The 23,453-nt window shown below is 42.1% G+C and overlaps 2 protein-coding genes across 4 annotated transcripts in view; one reads left to right on the top strand and one right to left on the bottom strand.

Moving 5' to 3' along the window:
• The window catches only part of ankrd13b (ankyrin repeat domain 13B), a 40,960-nt gene extending 22,998 nt beyond the window's left edge, over positions 1-17,962 (top strand). For both annotated transcript variants that reach the window (XM_067594161.1, XM_067594160.1), the window contains 10 exons: positions 202-442; positions 5,460-5,526; positions 6,456-6,537; positions 8,389-8,453; positions 9,644-9,780; positions 10,856-11,013; positions 11,254-11,439; positions 12,075-12,238; positions 15,307-15,383; positions 17,146-17,962. In XM_067594161.1, the coding sequence (XP_067450262.1) occupies positions 202-442; positions 5,460-5,526; positions 6,456-6,537; positions 8,389-8,453; positions 9,644-9,780; positions 10,856-11,013; positions 11,254-11,439; positions 12,075-12,238; positions 15,307-15,383; positions 17,146-17,347 (1,379 nt within the window). In that variant the 3' untranslated portion in view covers positions 17,348-17,962. The remainder of the gene's footprint in view (positions 1-201; positions 443-5,459; positions 5,527-6,455; positions 6,538-8,388; positions 8,454-9,643; positions 9,781-10,855; positions 11,014-11,253; positions 11,440-12,074; positions 12,239-15,306; positions 15,384-17,145) is intronic.
• Positions 17,963-20,737: 2,775 nt separating this feature from the next.
• Positions 20,738-23,453, bottom strand: part of ssh2a (slingshot protein phosphatase 2a) — a 30,037-nt gene continuing 27,321 nt past the window's right edge. For both annotated transcript variants that reach the window (XM_067594156.1, XM_067594155.1), the window contains one exon: positions 20,738-23,070. In XM_067594156.1, coding sequence (XP_067450257.1) covers positions 21,388-23,070 — 1,683 coding nt within the window. In that variant the 3' untranslated portion in view covers positions 20,738-21,387. The remainder of the gene's footprint in view (positions 23,071-23,453) is intronic.

A 23,453-nucleotide genomic window follows, 5' to 3' on the forward strand; every position in this document is an offset into this window, starting at 1 on the left:
TTCAGCAGTCTCTTGACATCAATCGTGATCTCTCTTGACTTTCCTTTACATATACTTTTTGTATGTTTGTGCCTTGCAGCCTCATGGACATGTGTGTACTCTAGTTCATTCCCACTTTCAGTTTGTTAGCTGCCTCTCTCTTGCTCACTAACGTTGCCCTCATTTTTCTCTTCACTCGTCTGTCACCATGTTGCCTCCCAGACTCCAACGCCGAGGTGATGGAGGTCGACCATGACAGACAGCTGGTGTTCTGTGAGACCTTGTGCGTCTCGTCTCTCACGGCGCTCTCACCGGGCCGGGGAAATGGCGGCGCCTGCAGCAGCAACGCCGCCAGTTTGGGCCTACTGGGGGTGACGCAGCCCAGTGATGAGCAGGTAGCAGGCAGGCTGTCTGCTCCCGTGGTGACCACTCAGCTGGACACTCGCAACATCGCCTTTGAGAGGTCAGACGCAATTAATATACATAGAATACAGGATGTTAGATTGTAGTTACGAGAGACATCGGTATTCTACTCTTCAAAATACCCAGAGTTTGGTGTAAATCAAGCAAGGTTTGCACCTAAAACACATGAAATATTCAGGGATTATAGAAAAATCCCACATTTAAAAACCAATGTACAGCAGTTCTTGATGTACCCTGCATCTCTGGTCCCATTTTTGTAATTTAGTGGTGTATTTTTCAGAATTAAAGAGCAAAGGCTACTTTTTAGTCTCACCATTTTGCAAAAACCTTCAACAGTCATAAAGGGAGAAATCTTCCATAGAGCAAGCACAGATACAATTTTGTTTACCTCAGAATCCTCAATACAACAAGATGCAATTCAGCCACAGGACATGTTCTGCTCCGAGTGCTGATTTTTTTTTTTTTTTTCTAAGTGGAGGAGAATCTCTCCTGTGTTGCTGAATTTTGTGTTACTCTGTCTCTGTAGCTATCTCCCACATTGTCACAATGCATTTCACAAAATATAGGAAAACCCCTAGCAGCCGTAGTGGTGGAAGTGGAGACAACAAAAGTCATGTGGAACTAATTCAGTTCATTGACCCAACATATTACTGATATATCTACAGTATAGCAAGTGAAAGGGCAAACTACTGAGTTCATTCTAAAATTCTGGTCAAGTTTAAAGTGAGAGTAAGAAGGAATAACCCTATCTTCCTATTGCAAAATAAAAACATTCAGGGGTTTTTACTTCAACCACAGACTGTAAAAAATAACACTTGACGTCAACCATTGGTTTGTAGACTCCCGTTTTAAAGCCTTGAGTTTGCATTTTGACCATCGCCATCTTCAATTTTTGGAGCCAAAAGTGACCATATTTTGGGTGGAGGTGACCCTATCGCTAGCTGCTAGCTTGATTAGTATGGTGCATTTACAGTCTATGGTTAACTGTGATAATCCTAATGTTAATGCTAATTTTCGCTAGCGAAAAATAGGTTTAAACCATTAAAACAAAATGTACTTAAAAACTGATTCTCTAAAGGTCTTTTAGTACAACCAAACGCTGAATCACTGAAGACATTTTTAGACGACCAAAATGTTACATTTAACTTTCATGAATTGAAAAAACACTAAAATAGCGACAGCTATGGCTACACCTACTACGCAAATCTGGGGTTACGTCATAGTTATGTTACCTAACCAACATTGTTGCCATGGTAACAACTTGTCAATCACAATGTAGCCATGCCCTAAAGAACACCCTGGTTCATTGTCTATTAAATGGGACCATAATTTACAAAATGCAATTACTTTAATCTAAACAAATACTCCATTCTTGATCTTTTGTGTTCCATGTGGACTCAATGCCTAAAATGTCAAAAAATAAAAAAATGAATATGTTACAATACATGACGAAGGAACAAATTAGCTCCAGGCTGTGTGAATCAGGCTCAGACCACTTCACTAAAGCTCAACACTCCAGTGCAAGTGAAATGCACCGATGAACATGGAAATGGGGAGCAGATAGCAGATCAAAAAGACATGGGAGAGACAGACAAGACATAAGCTCACTAGAAAAAGATCAAGAAGGATGGGAAGAAGGAGTGGGAAAAAAAATAAGATGAGCAGGTGGCTCTTGTACAGTCAATTTGGAGCTTTTTATTATGATGACAGTATAGTTTTATGGCTTCGTTTTACATAAAGTGACATAGATAGGCCCATAGAGATGAAAAGAAGTGGAAAGGAGGATAGAAGGGAGGGGTGGTTAGAGCAAGCAGGGGCATAGAGGACAAAACTCGTCTTATTCAGGTGGTATGATAAGAATGATTTGACAGACAGAAAGAGAGACGGATGACGGGACAGGTAAAGTTTTAGACAGAGAGAGATGAAGGGGAGAAAAGTAGGGATAAAAGAAGGGGGATGGAGAAAGTGACTGAAAGGAAGAGAAAAGAGGATGAGACAGAGAGATGAGAGGAAATATAAGACATGCAGTGAGAATACAGGCAGAGAAAGATGAATGGGACACATATGGGGAAAAAAACTCACAATACATAAAACGGGGGAGTCGATGGTTTAGGAGGTAGGTGAAGAAAGGGGAGAAAAATAGACTACAGAGAGACACAGAGATAAATCGGTGAATCGTGGAAAGAGACATGGAGACAGGAAGTGAATGTTAACAGATAAAAAGTGAGTAAGAAGCAAGGGAGTAAGTTTGGTTTTAACTTTGGTAGACATTTTTTGTCAAACCTCACATGAAATTCTGCACCTGTGTTTCTTTCAGTTTGTTGATTTGGGCAACGCAAATGAAGAGCTAATGACAGACCACAGCAATCCTCAAACCTACCTTTAGATTATCCCAAAAACTTCTGTTCTTATCATTTTTCATTCAGCTCCTGAATTTATGGCTAGATCTTTCACTATGACATCAGAGCTCACCTGAGAGGCTGTAGCTCACCTGTCTGTGTGTCTCTGTGCTGCTCAGGCTGCGGCTGACAGGATTTTCATAATGAAATGATGCCTGACAGTCACAAACAGATCAGTTGGACAAGCTGTGGCTAATTTAGCTCATAAATAATGTTCATGTTAATGACACTTGTGCAATAATAACTCTGCTCTTGATCCACTAATAGTAAAGGGGAGAGATGGCATCAAATAGTAACCTGGCACACCAGATGGTTTGTTATACAGAACCATCTGGGAAGTCGTCCTTAGAAATTGTTTGGAAAAGGGCAGGCGCTTTCAAAAAATACTTGGCAGGTGATTGGATGAACCATCTGTCTATCACCGTCTATCACAGGCTATCGCCTCTTTCTGTCATCACACCTAAACCATGCCCATAGCCGCTAGTAGTTCTAGGATGCTGATTGGTTGAACCACTGTTGGTTTGGCCACAAGGGTATAACTTGAAGCCAGACATGACGGATTCTCTCATGATCTTGCAAATCCAGTTGCCTTGCAAGGTAAATTAAATTGCAAATATTTCTCTGATTAATTTCAAAGATTAATGTTTGGATTGAATACAGAATATTTTTATAACCAAGCTCAGCTGTTAATGACACTTTGGTTCTTCTCTTAAAAGTACCTGATGTCTTAATTGGCTTTTGGGAGGACTTTCCACCAACAGTAATAAAGTTGTTTAATTAAACAGCATGTCTGATCAACAATCACAAATATAGCTAACACCTCACACCTGAAATTTAAATATAATATCAACCGACTAATCTTAGTTTTGTCCAGTGAAGATGTTTTCAGTTCTGTGATGTTTGAAACATTTAACCTATAAATACTAAATGCTTCAGATTTTCCACCTCACCAACTCCACTACTGCTGCTGCTGTCGGGCTGTTGCTAGTCGTCAATGAGCACAGCTCGATGTTGAGGGTTGCCAGATCATCAGGTCGGCTGTCCCTCATACCCTGTTCTCATTCACTCCTTATCATAATACCCCACGTTTTGCAGAAAATACACAAGTTAAAATGGAGAGATCGTTTGAGATCGGTAAAAATATTGGTAGGGACAAGTCAGCAACTTCTTAACATCATACCTAAATCTGAGCCCATGGCATGACAGAGAGGTGAACAACAGAGACAAGTGAGCTGGGAGAGAGAGGTGGCTGGAGGAGGGGGCTGGAGAGTAATCATCTCCCTGTCAGACTTGTACCTCAGTGTCACCTCTGTGCATTTTCCTTGGTCAGCACTCCTGTCTACATGCCAATAATCTATTTATGATGCTTTAGAGCAAACCACTTTGTCAAGCACCGCAGGCAGGACATCGACCTCCGGAATTAATACATCTTTGGGCAGCCATGCACAAAAACTACAGCTCTTCAGTTTTGCTGTTTCATGGTTCTGTTAACGAGTACAAAGTTTACTGAGCCCTCAGTTATTGAGCTATGATATAACTTCAAAGAATCAGACAGAAGACATAACTTTGTCTGACGTTGGATTCAAGAGAACAAGGCTACTCACAGCCATGCTAGCAGCTCTGTGAGGCTGGGGAATGCTGATGTCAGCATGCTAACATGCTCATAATTATAATGCTAACATGCTTTTATGTAGCAGGTAATGTCAATAATGATTACTGTTTTAATTGAGCATATTAGCATGCTGACATTTTCTAATTAGCACTAAAAATATAGTAGCTGATGGGAATGTCTGTAGTTTATAGGTGGTCATAAACCAAATGGAACAAATTAATTATTTGATCTGATGGTGCTAAATGAAAAGTCGAGGATTACCAAAGTTATAACCCTTCTGTACCAAAGTTCATGGTAATCCAACAGCTGTTGAGATATTTCAGTCTGGATGAAAATGGTGGACCAAACGACAGACATTGCCACCCTTATAGAGCCATGCCGCTGGTGTATTTAAAATCCCCCAAAACCTGTCACAAAATTGTTACATATTTGAAATGTATCCCAAATACCTGATATTAATACAAAATGTGTCCCTTTCACCTGTCCTTTTTATTGTCCTGTATTACCCTGTCAATTATCCTGTATTGTATTGTTTTTAATGTTATATGTGTTGAAACCAAAGATAATTTTCCACAATGTGGACAGTGAAGTTTTTCACTAACTAACAAAAAAACATTACTACATCAAATATATAAGCACTAATGTGAAAAGAAAAGTCACTTTCAGTGGTTTTGTCCAGAAGGAGCTCAATAGCGTGAACAGATCATGACGATGGGACATGCCTCACTAACTTCTGGGCAGGTTTCCTAATTGCACACTGAACTGTTGATCCCCACTGATGACACACAAGGACAATGGGTGCAATGTTTTCAGGCGGTATATTATAAGCAAAACCAGGGCTTGTGACTTGCAGTCTGAGGAGATGGTTGAATTTTCTCTCATATGTACTATATTTGTGATTTCTCTCAGGTGTAGATATGTGCAGATTTCTTGTGATGGAAAATAATTTACACCAACTGTCACTGCAATTGTACAGTATGTTCACTGGAGCTGATTTATTGAAACCACAGGGAACTGATCTGGGGTGTGTTGAACCTCCATTGCAGGAATAAGACGGGTATACTGGGATGGAGGAGCGAGAAGACTGAGACGGTGAATGGATATGAAGCCAAGGTAGAGCACAGGCTGCACAGACAGCTCACTGATCTTTCACACTGCCCAGAGAAACCACCGCTGTCAGAGCTCTATTTAATATTTCCGGAAAGTCCACTCCACACCCGAAGAGTTTCATTTCCAGAATCAATCATTCCCAAAGTTATTTTAAAACCTTTACTTTAGACTTTTGAGGACATAACCTTCTGCATTTTTAAAATTATGACAAATGAATCCCTGGAACATTTTAAGATGAATTTTCCAACAACAATTAAATATGAGCATCAGCATGTAAAACACCACATTGGCCTTTCAGATAAAGTTAAAAAAAAGAAGTCCATCCATTGCGTAGACACATGCATTACCTTGACCCCATTTGTTTTCTTGACCCCCTGGAGGGATGGATGGGAGACAAGTGTCAGACATCCAGCACCATCTGTCACTAGTGGTTTAAAAGCACTTCAGACAGGCTCTACAGTAAAAAACTGCTGCTTGAAAAGCATCTATTTTCTGCATCATTGATTTAGAGTTACAGACATAAACAGACAACTCCTGTTGAGATTCTGCCTTCCTGGCTGCTTTTTAGCTCTTCCTTACTTTGTCCGGCGTCCAGCGTAAACTCAGAATCAGCAGCCTTTTTTTAAGTATTTTCCTTTTGTGGTCACTAGTGAAGAATTCCAGTAATCTGCTATGGACTGTAGCTTGAAGTTGTTGGCTTGTATGCAGCAGACAAGGAATGAGGGGTGTAATGGTACACAAAAATCATGTTGTAATACACAGTTTTAAGATCACGGTTTTGTACATTTTTGGAGATAGTGATGAAAATAAAAGATAAAATGTATTTTCCTTTATGCTGAGAAATGTAAATTCTTGCCATTTATGCTGTTAAAATAAAAAAATCATTTTCTTGATCACTTTCTCATCACTATCATTCTCTTATTCTTTTTTAGGTGTATGCGGCATCCAATGTGGAGCTGATCACCAGGACCAGAACTGACCATCTGTCAGACCAGAACAAGAACAAGACAAAAGGTACATCGCTGTAGTTTGACAACTATACTTCAGAGTTAAATGACTATTTGTCACCTTTAAAGACCATCAAGGTGTTCTTTATATATAGTTGCGTCACAGCTGCCGTAGCTGACTTTCTCCATTATCACCTCTGTGCCATTGCAAACCCCAGCTTAAGTGCTACGACATGTCTGATAAAAGAGTCACTGATGAGTAATCCCTCACACCTGAGCTCGATGAGATCACCCTGAGGCTCCGGCTAACAGCCCGAAACGTTCACTCGGTGGCTCTGTCTCGTTTTCTGGTTCAGATAATAAATCAAACAGGATTAGCAGGCTTCCCTCCCCGGACTGTTGCTGTCAGCCAGGATCAACCATCACACGCTCCGCTGTGAGCTTATAGGTCACAATCCCCCATCTGCACTCTGCTAATATGCATGAGGGAAGTGTTGTTGGAAGCGCTACGCCGATTCCTGAATGAGTGACTCACTCCATTTTCCCTTCCCTTTTGCTACTTTTCATCATTTTGTTAATACTGTAAAAAAAAAAAAAGTGCAATATGTATCCAAGCCAAGCAGCAGCTGTAAACACATCAGTTGGCCAAAGGTCAAAATGTGGACACTTGTCTCATAAAGCACATCATGACACCTTTGACATTAACACTAATTGTTGGACCTTTGCATTGCTTTTGGCACTCATTCAGTTTCTGGTCAGCGAGGATAACCGCAGCACCAGAAAATCCAAACCACATGCTAACAAGCTGGTCATATCTCTCATATCTAAATGGGCAGCAGCTGGTGGTGTTGACATGCACTCTAAAAACAAAGGGTTCCCTCATTGTGGGTTCATCTGAGATCCAAATTAGGCAATTTGACTTGACTGAGTTCCTCCAGGAAGTTATAGGTTTACTCACTGTTGCAGAACTCCTAAAGGTTCCTCGAAGCACGTGTCATTTTCATATTGTGGGTTGTCATCACACAATTATTTGCTTGTATAACAAACTCTTAACTCTGTATGTTTGCTAACACTTAAATTTTATACAAATTTCCTGGAAATTTTCTGAGTAATTTATAGGTATTTAATTAATTTTTAGGACAATTTTAAAGGAAGGGTGGTGCAATTTTGTATAAATTATAAGAGGAAATATAATTTTATATATATATATTTAGAAACAACAGAAAACTACACACTGAAAAGTATGTTTTTTTCTGTCTGTTAAAGAATCGTTGAGAATCTAATTTATTAAGAATATTTGCAAATTAAGAACTACATATGAATCTAAATATATTGAGTGGAAACTTATCAACTAAACCAACTTAACACTTTTTTTCCATTTTTAAAAATAATTTGTATCAAATTGCACCACCCTATCTGTAAAATGTCTTAAAAATTGAAATTAGTATAAAATGAGACCTGTAAAATCAAGCATTACCTGTGGACTGTAATATGAGAGTTGTTTTAGGTCTAGAGGTACATTGAGGATTTATTCTAACTATATCAATATTTTTAAAATTACAACTTTCAGATGTTGCAGTTTTTGATTATTCATTGTTTCTTACTGCTAAAAGCATAATTCATTATAAATCAATTCATTTCACTTCTGCTCATTTCAGCTCAGCTCTTAGGAGATGAAGCCCACAATACAAAACACCTTATATATTGCACTAAGTTCTCTTGTGCAAATCATTGTAGAGGGAGATCACACGGCAGACAATTGCAGTGAAGATAAATGAGCTTGTGTCTCATCATCTCTTGATGAATGAACATCAACGTTGGCCTGCTTTGGGGGACTCTGTGGTACATAAACTCAATAGAGATTGTACATTGTGATTGTGTTACTGCATTCTCACTGCTGCTGTGTGTCTTTGGGCAGGCGGCAAGACTCCACTGCAGAACTTCCTGGGGATTGCTGAGCAACACATGGGCCCTAACAACGGGGTGAGCAGACAGTTTATTTACATGACATCACTACATCAAAAGACTACAGTTCCAATTTTTGTGATTTTCACATGTTGTCCTTAAATAAGATATTGCATTTTGTTTTCTATGAGTTGAGAAAGTTTCATAAATCCTGAAATAAAAACAGATTTGCTAAATAACATGATAAGTTTTGGAGGTTTTGCAGATGTAATGTTTGATTGGACATGATCGGACTCTGCATTGAATCATGGACAGCCACCATAAGGATAATAGTAATCATATTCAATATCATAATCATCACTGTCATCATGAATGAATGATCAACTTCAACACTAACATTGCCCCCATCATCTCCCCTGATCCGAGGGACGGTGAGTGTATGAATCCTGGCCGCTGAGTCCACTGTGTCAACAGGAGAGCATGCCTGCAGAGTAAAACAATCACTCAGAGGCTCCAACCTGCTCTCAAATATTGATTATGTTTTTTTAATTTGTTTCTGCTGGAGAGCTTCTATGACTCATACCTCCCTGCTTCTCCTCCTTCTCCTCTCTCTTTTCACTCGTTCCCCCTCACCGTCGCCTCTGCTCTTCTCAACTCTACGCCTCTCTGTCCTCTCGGCACAACACGGAGACACACGCTCTGGGTGTTTGCTCGGCAAAAGCTTTCCTCTGCAGATATTTTGTGTAACTGTAAAGCTGTGGGTTTGTTTCAGTTTTGCTAGATCTCAAGATTTTTTAAAGGGGCGTTGAATCTGGAAGGAAATGCAACAACATGGATTGAATTTTCTCTCCTTTCATAAGTCTTTAGCATCCTGTTCCTCCTCCAGTAATGGCAGCCTAGCTTTGACAGGTTTATTAACATCCCGCCACACAGTTGACAAGTGAGCTACAGTAGCTTATTAATTAGCGCAGCGGACCAACAGATGGATCTATTGTAATGATGTAAAAAGCTGAAATAAGAAAACTGCTTTGTCATTTGCTTTCAAGTTTTGGCTTGAGAGCAAAGTTTTCTTTTTTATTCAGCTGTTGAAGATGTCAGTAGGTAAAAGGAAAGCCTCGAAATCCCAGTAGGTGGTGAGTTTTTCTTCCGCAGCAAAGATGGGCAATTTTAAAAACCAGAAATTTTGACACTTGGTAAATCTTTGAGTCACTGTTACTGATCAACAAACCTATTTATCCATTATTTACATTTCCTCCATCTCTCTGCAGGCCCTGGTGACCCAGATGTCTTGTCCTGCGGTGACCAATCCTTCAGCGCTGACGGCTGAGGAATACTTCAACCCAGGCTCGTCACCGACTCAGAGGGACATCGGCCACCCGTGCCAGCTCACCACCAAGACCCAGAGGTGAGCGGCGTGGCAGCGTACAGACTGACACTGACAGACAGGAAAACAGACAGGCAGCCATGCATACAGTCAAGTCGCCCTCTAAGCCCGCCGCCAAGTGCCAGAGCTGACAAATTGATGGGCATGGAATAGACAGGCAAACACACACACACACACACACACAGTAAAAACAGCCATCCGTGACAGCTGACCACCAAGATCTAGAGGTGAAAGACGGACAAATAACAGCTGGAGATAAACACACACACATACACACACACACATTTTCACACACTCAAGGAGTAGATTTCTACAAAGATGGTGGAGAGTCAAAACAATTACGCAGACCGTCTCTGCAGTCTATCACACAGCTCTGTCTAGATGACTCATGACATCATCCTTACTTCACTATTTTACCAAACAAAACAAAATAAAAAATGGAGGAACCCTGCGGTGTTTTTTAGAGGAAAAAAGAAAATATGAGATAAAAGAAAGACTTAAAAACTGCCTGTGGTCTTAAAATCAAGCAAGAAGATAAACTGAAGCATTTGTTTTTTATATTGTTTTGTATTTGTTAGGATAATGTAGCTAATGTTCGTGGTTTTCTATATCCTGCCATCTGACCACATCGTCAGATTGAGTTTCCTGTATCATGCCAGTAACTTCTCTAATGCCGTCCAATCATCCGGCTTCTGTTCTTCTAACTGATTATTGGCCTGTCTGTCATTTTCATCAGTCAGTCTCATTGTTCTTCACTAAATAAAAAGTGGCAGGGCTTCATGAGGATGAAATCTTTTAGGTTGCAGAGCTGCCTCTCAATCCCGTGTTCATTATCGGACAAGTTAAAATATAAGCATTGATTGGCCTCAATTTGAACACGACTCAGCAGCTTGTGGACAGTCGTTGTTCGCTGATGTAATCGATGCCTTTGTATACCTCTGGCCAAGGAATTAATCGCCTGAATGAGGACATAAATTGCTACAATAATGCTTGTCAGAATTGTATTTTGTAATATTCATCAGCAAACTCTTCCCCTGTTAATTCTCAGCGTCTTCACAGAATGTGTTTGTGTTTTTTTTCTTTTTCCTTTTTCAAGGTTTAAAGCCAAGTTGTGGTTGTGTGAGTCCCATCCTCTGTCCCTGGCAGAACAAGTGGTGCCTATCATCGATCTCATGGCGATCTCGAACGCCCTGTTCGCTAAGCTGCGTGACTTCATCACTCTGCGCTTGCCGCCTGGCTTCCCTGTTAAGATCGGTGAGGGCCGGGAGAGTGAGATGGATGGATGGAAGGAGGGAGGGAGGTTAAAATGATGGTTGTTTAAATGAATGGGATGATGGGAGAATGAAAAGTTAATAAACAGAAACAAGGATGGATGGAAAGAAATGAAGACAGAGGGAGAAAAGGAGCAGAAAAGACAGAGGAAGCAGGAAAAACGATTTTTAAAAATGTCAGAATCGTTTTAAAGATAATGCGTGGTTACTTCACTTCCTGCAGAGATCCCTCTCTACCACATCCTGAACGCCAGGATCACCTTCAGCAACCTGAACGGCTGCGAGGAAGGGACGGGTGGCCGCGCCGACAACGAAGGGGTAGAGGGGGACGGACAGAGGGACCCCCCGAGGACAGACACCCCGTCTCCGGGCAGTGACTCCTCCAGCGTCTCCAGCTCCAGCTCCACCAGTGAGAACACACACGCTTACACTTTTCTGTTGTGACATGCATCATAGTGTCATCTCTCCTTAATGACGAGTCACAGCTGTAGATTTACACTGTGTTGATTTTTTCCAACAAGCTGTTTAATAAATCTCCAACATTTACTGCAGTACCTGGGTCGTACTTCAGGTTACAGTTGCACGATAGAGTTATGAGCCGCGTTTATCGCTGACGTTGGATGCAAGGTTATGTTCTTTGTGTTGTGTGCAAGATTATGACTCATTTTCATCATCCTATCTTATAATCGGAAGCCTGACAGCCACATTTAAATCTGCAGCCATGCAGCAAACAGATATAAATCATTGTGTGACCGCTCAGAAGAAACCTCTCTGGAAATGCTCAATGTTATCTAGCAGAATTGCTCCACCCTGAGTGATAGTCCCATAAAAATACACACTGTTGAGTAGTGGAAATATTTTGGCAAGAGAGATAATGACCTGCTATAAGTTCTTTTGCTCTGGGGTTCTTCTTCCTTTCACTCAGAAATGACTCCTCTTCTTCTCCGTTCCTGCTCCTCACCTTTACCTGGGACTAATCTCCTTTTCTGTTAGATAACACACCTTCCCATCTCTTACCCTTTACCTTCCCTGTGTGTGCTGCAGTGTCGTGTCGAGCCGGAGAGATTCCCCCGTGTGTGTTTGAGCCCCCGCCTGGATACACCATGCTAGGAGGCAAACAGAGAGACAGCATGAGGGAGGAGGAGGAGGATCTTCTGCAGTTCGCCATACAGCAGAGTCTGCTGGAGGCCGGCTCCGAATACGATCAGGTGGAGTGACTGTGACTTATTTTTTCCACACCAATCAGACATCTCAACACAACACCTTGTTTAACTGGCTGTTTGCTAAACCACGGCCCCCTTAATTACTATTGCTAGTGTATAGTGATAACAGTGGGTCCTTGATTGTCCTTGATTTCAGACAGACACATATTGAAACAGTCTTCTCATTTCTAGCCAGTGACCATCGATTTTGCTCCTTGAAATGACAGCTGTTGCTGTTGCTTAATAAGCCAACGCTGTCTCTGGCTGACTTTCAAGTGTTTAAAGCTGACTTGTTTTAAAACAAGAATCTTGTTAAAGGGTTTAAGACATGCATTTCATGGCAGCTGGCTACATACATGATGCTAAAAGACTGAGGCTAAAGCCCCATGCCCCATGTCAAAAAGACAGCATTCTCACCAGTATAAGGACATGGGAATCATTGTTCTTGTATTGCAGTGTAGAGCTAGTTAGGCTATTGTTAAGTATGACAAGGAAAAATGTAAGATCGGACTCTTATTTCATTCTGCATTCAACATAAACCTGTTCGGCTGCTTATCTTGCATACTAAGACGGCGGTCAGATTTATGCTTTATTGTTCGGTTTCTCAAACGGTACTTTTCACTTGTGACACTATAAAAATAAGGGCTCTTAGGATGAGGATGTGTTTGGCAAACGTTAAGCTATCCCTCAGGATAATAAGTCTGGCTGGGGTTGCTGGGGATAAAAAACAGATGAAGAGCACAACTGAGCCGCTAACGTAACCCTGAACTCTGATAACACCCAGACCGATGTCCACACAGCAAGCAAATACTACACACCACATTCAAGTGCAGAATATCTTACTCTTACCCTGCACACTGCTTTTGCTGTGTGGAGAAATCCCAAGCTTGACAGGCTGTGTTTGCTAAGCTATGAGTGTCTAGTATCTCTTTGTAAAGTACTAAATAAGCACATATTGCAAATGTTCTACATGAAGTTTTCAAGGTTCAAAGTCATGTTGCCATATCAACTGAGGTGCACATTATTCCCCTGTGAAACACCCGGTACAAATTACAGCAATAAATTCACCAATAAGTCAAGCAAGACCAGGCAAATAGACACACTGATGTAGGAAAAAAGTGACCAGTTTCAAAATAAAAACAAGCAATAGTGAAGTAAAATCAATAAGTGGAATAAATTGCCTGTGATGTGTGGAGCCCAGACCCATTATATTCAACACTGCCTGCGGATAGGTGCTGTTTTGAAGTCCCAGAGATCCTGGTCCTGATTGTTCTTGGCCTTCTTCCAGAGGTACAGAGGGAGAGGTATAAATAGGCTGGATGAGACAGGTCCGAGAACATCCTCCGAGGTTTCTCAGCTTGGATACAGGAGGAGAATGTAGAGGAGACAGAGTCAAGGTTGCAGCTGATGATTTGTGCTGTAGTTTGTGTAGTCATCTCCAATCGGTCTCCTGTCCTGAACTGTTGTCCTGCTACTTCAAACAGTGATCAAAAAGGTGATGACACTTTTAATTACAGCTTTAATTCCGAAGTAGGACAGGTTTTAAAGGACCATACTGCTGACGGTGCACGTTTTACCCCATTAACTACAAATCGTGCTTACGTTACAACCTGCCACCTTCTGATACATAGCACAAGGATGTAATTTTCTGCCTTCCATTCACAGTTTCCTTTCATTTCACTACAGTATGAAACTTAAGTTAGAAGTGTTGTGGAAGTTTATTTAAAGTTGAAGCATAAGAGCTTAATTTTGTCAAAGTTCTGTTATTGTTGTGTGGTAATGTAAGCATAAACATGCGGAATATCAAATCATTCGAAAAGGTGTGCTTGAAAACAGCGTTTTATTCAGCCTGCAAGTATGTATATGCAAGCGTGCAGCATAAAATTTACAGTTAACATAAATATACAGTCTTGCAAAGCTAAGATTACAAGTACAGACATACTTTCAGGTACAAGTTTACAAATCAGATACAAAACCCTGTTTTCAAGCACACCTTTTTCAATAATTAATTATTCCATCTAAACACGCAATCTTCTATTGAAGAATATGCGTGCGAGCAAGCAATACATAATGTTTGATACTCAATCGTCACACAGAATTGCATTCACACCAACAAGGCTGTCAAGAAATAAACCCAATGACAAACGGGGAAGGCCGGATGTTGTAGGAAGGATTTTGTAAATGAATTTCTCGCGTCATGGTTGCCATTTGAAAGTGAGACTCACTTAGATGTTAGAGTTCCTTCAAACACTTTTTGTTGTCACATTGCCACATTACAACACATTATAATAACTTTGACAAAGAAATCAAGAAGTAGTGGAAGAAGTAATGAGACATCTTACTTAAGTAAAAGTATCAATATCCTAAAAATACTGCATTTCATGTCCTCCATTCAAGTTTTACCTAAGTAGAAATATAAAAGTATTATCAGCAAACTGTAAATAAAATTGTTGCTATGCAGACAGAATGGTGCCTTTAAGAGTGTTATGTTATATATTACGTTATTGTCACTGATGCATTAACAGTAGCATTTTAATAGCTAAATTTTAATATTTAATAATTTAATCTACTTATTTGCAGTTTTATTTATAACAATCTATCATATATTTATTAGATGATCATATGTTTTGTGTGGAAAATCCTAATCAGTATAGTAATCAGCAACTCAGGCTGTGAAATATATGTAGTGGAGTAAAAAGTACAGTGTTTCCCTCTGAAATGAAGGAAATACTCGGGTACAGTGTAAGACCTCAAAATGTTACTTATGACCTCTTAACAAAATGAATAGCAGTAGTATTAATATTGGATGTGTGCACTAGAGAACCAGGGTCAGGATCAATCCAGTTCACATTCAGTCAGTTCATAACTCATAATCAACCCAGCTGGCTGTCTCTGTGTGTGTGTGTGTGTGTGTGTGTGTGTGTGTGTGTGTGTGTGTGTGTGTGTGTGTGTGTGTGTGTGAGGTATTTTAGCATACATTAACAAGGGAAAGCCTTCAGGGATGGAGGATGCTGTCCGTCCACGTCCTGTGCTCGCTCTCTGACTTCCTGTGCTGCCTCCTCTTTTCTGTCTAGGTGACCATCTGGGAGGCACTGACCAATAGCAAGCCAGGAACACACCCCCTATCCTGTGACCCGAGTCGTGTGGAGAGGTCAGACATAAAAGCTCCTCTTCTTTTATGACATGTCTTCTCCTTCTATTGTGTTTTTTTTTTAACTTTTTCTCTCCACTTGGCTCAGTCCTGCTCTTGCCTTCCTTTCTTTCTCTGTAAATTTTACACTCATTCACATTTCCCTGTCCTTCGTCCAAAGTGCAGACCTCTATTATCTCAGAAACAAACAGGAACTTCAGATAAAGTGGGACTTTTATCTTCTAAAGAACTGAAATACTCAAAAAAACATAAATCTCCATGACTGTCAGGGTGACGGTGATATATCCTGCTGTTCCTTCACCCGCATTGTCTCTGACTTCCTCTCAGCTCTGTAACGTATTGTTATTCTTCACTGTCTTGCACTCTTTCCATCTTGTGGTTCTTTCCTTCCATTCCTGACTCACATCCTGTATCCCTGTCCTGTGCTCTTCTACTCTATTCTTTTATCCATCCTGCTGTTCTCCCCTCATGTCCTATCCACTGTGTATGTATGTGTGTGTGTGTGTGTGTTGAGAGAGAGGGGGGACTGGAGGATGAGAGAGTTTCCTGCTTTCACAGTCGGCAGTGCTGCTGTTGACTTTAGCCTGTTATCTTCAGACAGTGTTTTTTCTCTCTGTCCTTTCTCCCTATTTGTAGATGAGTGAGTGGATACACAGACAGACCTGTTCCCTCTTTACCCCTTTTGACACAATCTTGCTACTGCAGTGTTTACTTACACCAGTGGTGTAATGTTAGAGGAAAGTGGGTGTTGAGGACTTTGTCATACACCATGAAAAAACTAAACCAAGCATGTCTCCTGAAGTAAAATATGATAAGTAAATCTTTACATTTTTAATAGTGTATTTTGTGGTTATGTGTGTTGTAAAAATGCAAATGTCATATAGAAAGAAAGCCCTTGGCCACTTTAACTACAAATGTTAAGTCAAACATCTTATCTACTAACACATCAAATTATTGTTCATGTGTTGTAAGGATTTTGATGTGTTATATTCTGAAAAACAATTATATCACTGAGACAAAAGTTTTAAGATTTTAAAGTTGCATCAGCTGATATTTTTGGCCACTTGGGGGCAGTGGAACAAGCTGTAAACACAACATTGACGTATTAGCATTCATTTAGACGTGTGTTTCAGGTGACCTTCATCTTCTTTTAGCTCCGTTTTGGTTTCCACCAACTCCTGACAGAAATATCTGGCTCCTTAGCTGCTAAATGGGCCACTGTGTTCAGCAGCTAGTTGCTGTCTGTCTGTTGTTTAGTGCTGGGTAGGTGGCATATAGTACTTTGTCACTGAAAATAGCTGCCTCCTGCTACTGCTGGAAACACAATCGATGCAATCAGTGACAGTGAACCTCAACGGTAAAGTTGTGTGCAGTAAAAACCAAAACAAACTGAGAGACACTATAAAGCTCTGTAAAGCTGCTTAGCTGGGTGATAATTCTCTGTGGGTTCATCACTGTGCGTGAGCCTTTTCAAAGTACACATAGTTATTTGACTCAAAGTTAATGTAAAAATATTGATCAGTGCAGCTTTAACCTGCCTAATGTCAGAGGAAATAAACTGAACATGGCTCAGCAGCTTGTGGACTGTAAGAGAACAAGAATTAAACTAAAATCAAACCAATATGGAAAAACTATAACTTTATATGTTCAATTGACTCAGGAATCTGTCTAGAAAGTGATGTAGTTTCAGTCCTGGAGCAGGTGTTTCAACCTGTGTTCTTCCGTCTCCTACCTCCCCCTCCCCAATTATTCCTTTGCCCAGGACCCCGCAGCACAAGCCCCGCCCCCCCTCCAGCCTCTGCTCCACGCCCTCCAAGAAGCAGCCGACCCCCTGCAGCTACGACGAGCAGCTGCGTATCGCCATGGAGATCTCAGCTCGAGAGCAGGAAGAGGCGGAGTTTCGGCGGCGTCAGGAGGAGGAGGAGCTACAGCGCATCATCCAGCTGTCACTCATGGAGAAATGAGAGCTGAGTGGCCCAGCAGGGGTCTGAGGGGAGGGGTCTGGACCAAGGATGTATGGTAGAAAAGGGTAGTGCGACCTACTTTAAAACTTAAAGCACACTATGTAAGAGGCTGGAAATAAAATTCCAAAATCACCGTAGTGGTTTCATACAATCAGATCGCCTTGTCCTTTCTCTCCCATTCGCCCTTAGACAGACCTTTCCCATGAAGCCATAAGGTGGTGATGCGGCTGTCCGGCCTCAGACAGCCAGAGAGGGATGTCAGATTCCTCTTTCTGGTGCCACACAGTAATTCTTGACCAGTGCCAGTTTACAACCAACAAAAATCCAATACAACAAGTTTAGTGGGATGCCTCCTTGACTGAATGTTGTGCTAGGATGAGTGATTTCTGTCTGTTTGCAGGTGTGTGTCTGTGTGTGTGTGTGTGTGTGTGTGTGTGTGTGTTTCAAAACCAGCTCTCCGCACAGGGGTCAACAGATCACCCTCTGTCCTGAAAATGTAATGTGTGTGTGTGTCTGTTTCAGCACTAACACACGCGCACTGAGTCCTTCTTGCCACTGAGTTGTGGTTTTCAGTCTTTACTGTGATTAAAAAAAAAAAAAAAGAAAAAAAAAAAACAGCTTACGTGAAAGGAGCAGTGAGAAGCCGGGACCAGTGCTGGAGAAAATATTGTAACCCTCTTCATTAAACGTCGGTCAAGTTGAGTTGAATGTCGACAAACCATCTGACTTCCTCAATTTTTAATGAAAAGTTTAAAAAATATATTTAAAAAAAACAACAAAACAAAACAGACTGGTACGTTTCTTTTTTGATTTGCACAAAATCCAGATGTACTGTACTTAGCTTGTGGGTGGATCACATATATGACTGTTAATGGATGTAGATGATGATGACATGTAGTGACGAGTTTGAGCACAAGTTAAAACTCAGGCCACTTCTAGTTTTAGCCTGACGATAGACTGCAGGAGCACAGATACGATGAGACTGCCAGATGAACACTTGGTGTACTAACTATACTGTATGTGACTGTGAATGAGTTTGTCGCAGGCGTGTGTGTTATACAAACAAATAAAGGGACAATGCTAGTGGTCTGTAAGTGGATTGTGGAGTAGAAATGTTACTGAAAGAGATTTTTTTCTGTATATTTGCATCTTCTCAACTGACATGAGCGGATGATTTCTGTGTTTCTGTGTAGTCACGGTATGTGTACAATATTTCAGCATGGTCCGCACCTGTGTGAGGTTTCATTTTGTCCGGCCTGAGGCTATATAGCCTGGTGACCTGCAATATCAGAGCACGCTCTCTGAGGGAAAACTACACCCCGGGAAGAATCACTGTAGAGGCGATCGACAGCAATTTTAGGTTTTATTGCACCCCTACAGCAAGTTTTCTCTATGACACAACATGCTGAAAACAAAAGCGCCCCCCAAAAAACAAGAAATGCGGCACATTCGGGTCTTCAAAATTGAAAGATTGCTCAGATCCTAGCTCTCATAATTGCAAGTAACTTAATATTTGCAGGGCTCAAGGCTAGACAAACACTGAGGAACATGTTTTTGTTGCGAGGGATGAGGAAGGACAGGGACAGTGTCTTTAATAAAGCTTGTTTTATTTTTTTTCTTTTCATTTTGTATTATTCCTTTGAAAGAAATGGAAAACTTTCACACTCCAATATCAGCACAAAGTGAGGAGAACCACCTCTCTCTCCTCTGCAGTTCATAGTTAAAGCTTGCCTGGTTGATAAGAGAAATATTCATTTTTTTACTTTTTAAAAAATGTTGCTGATTTTCTGCAGAAAAGAGATGCGGTGAGATGTTTTCATGGTGTACGCTGGGAAGTGAATTCAGATGATGATTCAAATAAAGAAACATCTTTTGGAGCAGCAATGTATGAGTGTTTTTTTTTTTTTCTTTTTTCTTTTAATTACAGACAGCTTTCACATGCTTTAAATCCCTTGACCCCACGCTGAGTTTCATCTGCAGCTCTACACGGTAACTTCTGGTCCTCTCCAGTGAAGGACAGTGACAAAAGCAATTAATTTCTCACGAGATAGGAAAGCTGCAGTGTCAGACAGCACCAGCGAGAGCTGATCTGTTTTTAGCAGCTTCCACCTCCATCATCTTCCCTCTGACATGGATTCCCAGCGCCTCAGCCAGATCCAAGGGGGCTTTTGCCTGTAGTTATTTTAGGCTTGACAGGGAGGAAAAGGACAGCTTAGAGACTCTAAACCCTCTAAGAAATACCACCCAGGGCACCCAGGCTGCTCTCTGTGCTGGTGGTGGGTGAGAGAGAATGGAAAAATGAAACAATTCTCCGTGAATCAGCAACCGCAACTTCCCTCTGCCCTGACTCAGCCCGACATGAATAACATGAGGACTGTGGAAGCACTGGACTGCAGGCGTATGTGAAGTGAATTTGTAAAGAGCCACAGACATAAAACAAGGTGTGTATGTGTGTCGGAGACGGAGAGAAGCTGGGAGCATCAGTATGCAAAGAGAAAGGATGCCAATCTCAGGCGTCGTACCCAGGCAGAGAAATACTGACTCTGAACCCTCTTCTTCTTCTGCTCCACTGATTTTATTCCTCTGTATTTCAGCTATTTCCCCTGTTCTACTGCTGTTCACGACACTTCAATTTGGGAGAAGCAGTGTATAAAAAAAGCTCTTTCTTTTAACCTGTCTGCTCTGTCTACAGAAGCAGATTTAATTGGTGAAATCATCAAAGGATCTTAGACCTGCAAAGACACACAAACACAGAAAATTACTAAAAATTACCATATGAGACTTGTGTGTTTGATGTTTTTTTTTTAATCTCCTGCAAGTATTTTTAAAAGTCTGGTCCAAGTCCTTTAATGTCATTCTTTCCAGGTCAGTGTTATCTGATTTATGTGTGTGTGTGTGTGTGTTTGTGAGCAGACACCCGGTGTCCCGGTGGCCTACATCTCGGTGTTTAATTACCCACATGAAACAGTAGGTAAAATGTCAGCCTGAAATAAGCTGCACTGAGCACTGATGGAGATTGCTCCCCAAGGAGACGGGGCTTGATTAATTTAAAGGAAACATGTTACTTGTAGTTTAAAAAGACAAGTAGAGCAGATTTATATTGACTGTGAGGTTATGGGCTCGATTTTCACCTGTTTTTTCACTCTATTTGAGCTTTCAGTTCTTACTTTCAATAATATAACTCCTGTTTCTCACCCTCTCCAGTGCTTCCAAGACAGGTTTAAAACTGTAGTTCTCTGCCTGGCCAGTAGGTGACAGTAATTATACATTTGGCAAAAATTTCAGCAACTGTAGTTCATAGTCATCATTTCGTCTCTTCAAGCAGTTGTGTGCGTGTGTTTGTGTGAGAAGAGGCAGACAGACTAAACACACGAAGAAGAAAAACAAAACTACAGTCAAAACAAACTCACCATATTTATTTACTGCTAACGCACAGAATAAAAAAGATCATATCAGCTTTGTCCTGGTTCAATTAAAAATCTGTAATGACATGTCTGTCCACTTAGAAAAAAAGAAAAGAAAAAAAAAAAAAAAAAACACGCACACAGAGACCGTCCAGCCCCCACTGAGATCAGTGCAAAAGAATCCTCCTTTGGGGTAAGAAACAGATTTCAAATTAAACAAAGTCATCTAAACAGTAAAGTGCATGTTTTGAGAAAAAGCCCCTCTTATTTCAACAGGCAGCGAGGGTCACACACTGAAAAACAAACGCTCCTAAAAAGAAAAAAAAAAAGAAAAAAAAAAAAAGAAGGGAAACAGACATAATGGAGTGCATAGGCTACAGTATGCACGGGTTCAGTCTTAGTTTGGACATTCATATTTCATTACTGTACATACAAACCTGAAGTCCAGTTTAAACAACACATCCAGTGGTTTACATGCAAACATGTTCATCATTCGTGACTTCCTTACACTCTACGTACATCTGAGGTTACACAGTGTCTACAGTTTACCTGCTACACATTCATACACATCATGCGGCCTCTTTCACACATCTGCGCAGCCTCCAGTCATGCCCGTTCCAGTCCGTTGCAGTGAGGTTACATGGTGTTGTATAGCACAGTGACGGCTCGCTGCTTTTTCTCAGCTTTACGGGAACGTCTCGACGAGTGACCTCTCCCCTGCTGACGTGATGACGTCGTAGTGAGCGTGCTGCTCCTGCTGCCGTCCGGCTCCTCCCTCTCACCCGTCTCCTCTTTCGGTGAAAGGTGAGGGGCGGAGGAGAAGCTGAGGGACGGCGGCGAGGATGAGTGTTTATGGAGCGAACCGGTCTTTTCAGTGTTTTGAGCCAACACTTTCTGCTTCTTCCAGGTGTCGTCTGGGTGGGTTGGTGACACGGTGAAAGAGTCACGGGAGTGTGATGATGTTGTCCTGGTGTGTGACCTCAGGTCCAGGTCACTGAGGTCGTTGGCTGACAGCTCCAGACAGTCCAGTTTAGCCAGGGAGGCAGACCTCTTCATGAGAGAAGGGGGGGTGAGGCCCGCCTGGCGGATACGAGCCTCGAGCTCTATGGCTCTGTGCCATCCCGCTGGCTCCAGGAAATTCTTCCCGTCTTGTCTTTCTCTGAGCTGCTGCACCGCTTCCAGGCCTGGAGGGGTCTGTTCGGAACTCGCCCCTTTACAAGGTCCTGGCTCTGTGTCCATAGCGTCTCTCAGCCCCTGAGGCTGCCCCAGTTCCAGGTCTCGGCTGGCCGTCGTCTCCAGGCCGATGCCCTCATGGAGGAAAGCCTGCAGCTCTCTCAGTGTCTGCTGAATCCTCTCGATCTCCTGGCTGCCGTGAGCCAGCCTGCTCTTGGCGTCACAGCCGGGGCCACAGCCCCCTCGCCCGCCCTGGGAACTGGATTCCAGTCTCTCATCTGTGTCTGACTCCTGGACTGTCGCCCCATCCAGAGTGATTTGGTTTGAAGAGGCCTGGGGCTGTGTCTGACACTGCTGGTTTTGGCTGTGGAGCTGGCTCTGTCTTTGAGAGGTGGCTGAGGTATCTAGAGATGATTCTACTATCTGACTAGTAGAGGCCGGTAATGACGTCTGAGCTTGTGTCAGCATATGGCTATCTATGGATGTGTGCGCACTGATAGGTATAGCACCAGAGTCTTGGCTGATAATGGAATTAGGGGAGCATGAAGGGTCTGGGAGGTTGTCTGTGCCTGAGGAGTTGAGTCTTTGTGACCCTGTATGCTTCTCTCTGTCTTTGGACTTAGCAGATACAGCTGTGTTCTCTCCCTGAGTGATCCTTTGTTCTGCGGAGTGCTGAGGGGAGCGGAGGGGAGGATGTTCGGTGCTCGGGGAGCACAGGGACATTCGGGCAGGAGGGTGCTCAGCGCTGGGGGAATGCAGCGGGGATCGCTGTGACGCCGCCATCTCCATCTCCTGCTTCAGCTTCTGCTCCAGCTGCTCGGTGGCCCGCCGCACCGAGCCCGCCGGCCAGTCGCACGGCAGCATGGAGGGAGACTGCGGGTGTGAAGGCGGAGTCAAAGAGCCGTGCGTGACTTCGGTCTCTGCCTCCCCCTGATGTTCCGGTCGAACGAGCTGAGGGCTGTGAGAGGATGGAGGGAGGGAAGATGAAGAGGGAGAGGTGGAGGAGGAGGGAGTAGCGAGGCAAGAAGTTGGGTGGCATATGGCTTCAATCTCAGTGACAATATGGCGGACTGATACTCCGTTGTCATGGTGAGGGGTTCGGTCAGGGCTGGCTTTGTCAACACTGTCCTCAGACTGTGGAGACGCCTGAGAGACAAAAAGAGAAGAAGAGACATGTAGAGATAATATTAGTTATAGTCATTGACTGTGCATTACTGACTTGCTACTAATTACTTGGAAATTTTATTACAAATCTTTAATAACTTTTTAAACTATAGAGAAATGTATTATCTTGACTATTCTCTCATCTTCCAGCAGGTGTCACTATGATTAATGCAGATTATGTGACAGAGTGTGAGGTCTGTGTTGTTGGTTCAGTCCATTTGCAACCTTACAGTCCTTTTAGACAAATTCTGGTCCAGTATGTTTCTAGTTTCACTTCCAGTCATAGTAGTAGCAGTGTGTTGTTGGTGTGTTGTGCTCTACAGTACAAATGCACCTGAACTTGGTAGTTACAAAACACAAATTGA

The sequence above is a fragment of the Thunnus thynnus genome, chromosome 7, assembly GCF_963924715.1.
Source record: "Thunnus thynnus chromosome 7, fThuThy2.1, whole genome shotgun sequence".
In the NCBI taxonomy this organism is placed as follows: Eukaryota; Metazoa; Chordata; class Actinopteri; order Scombriformes; family Scombridae; genus Thunnus; species Thunnus thynnus.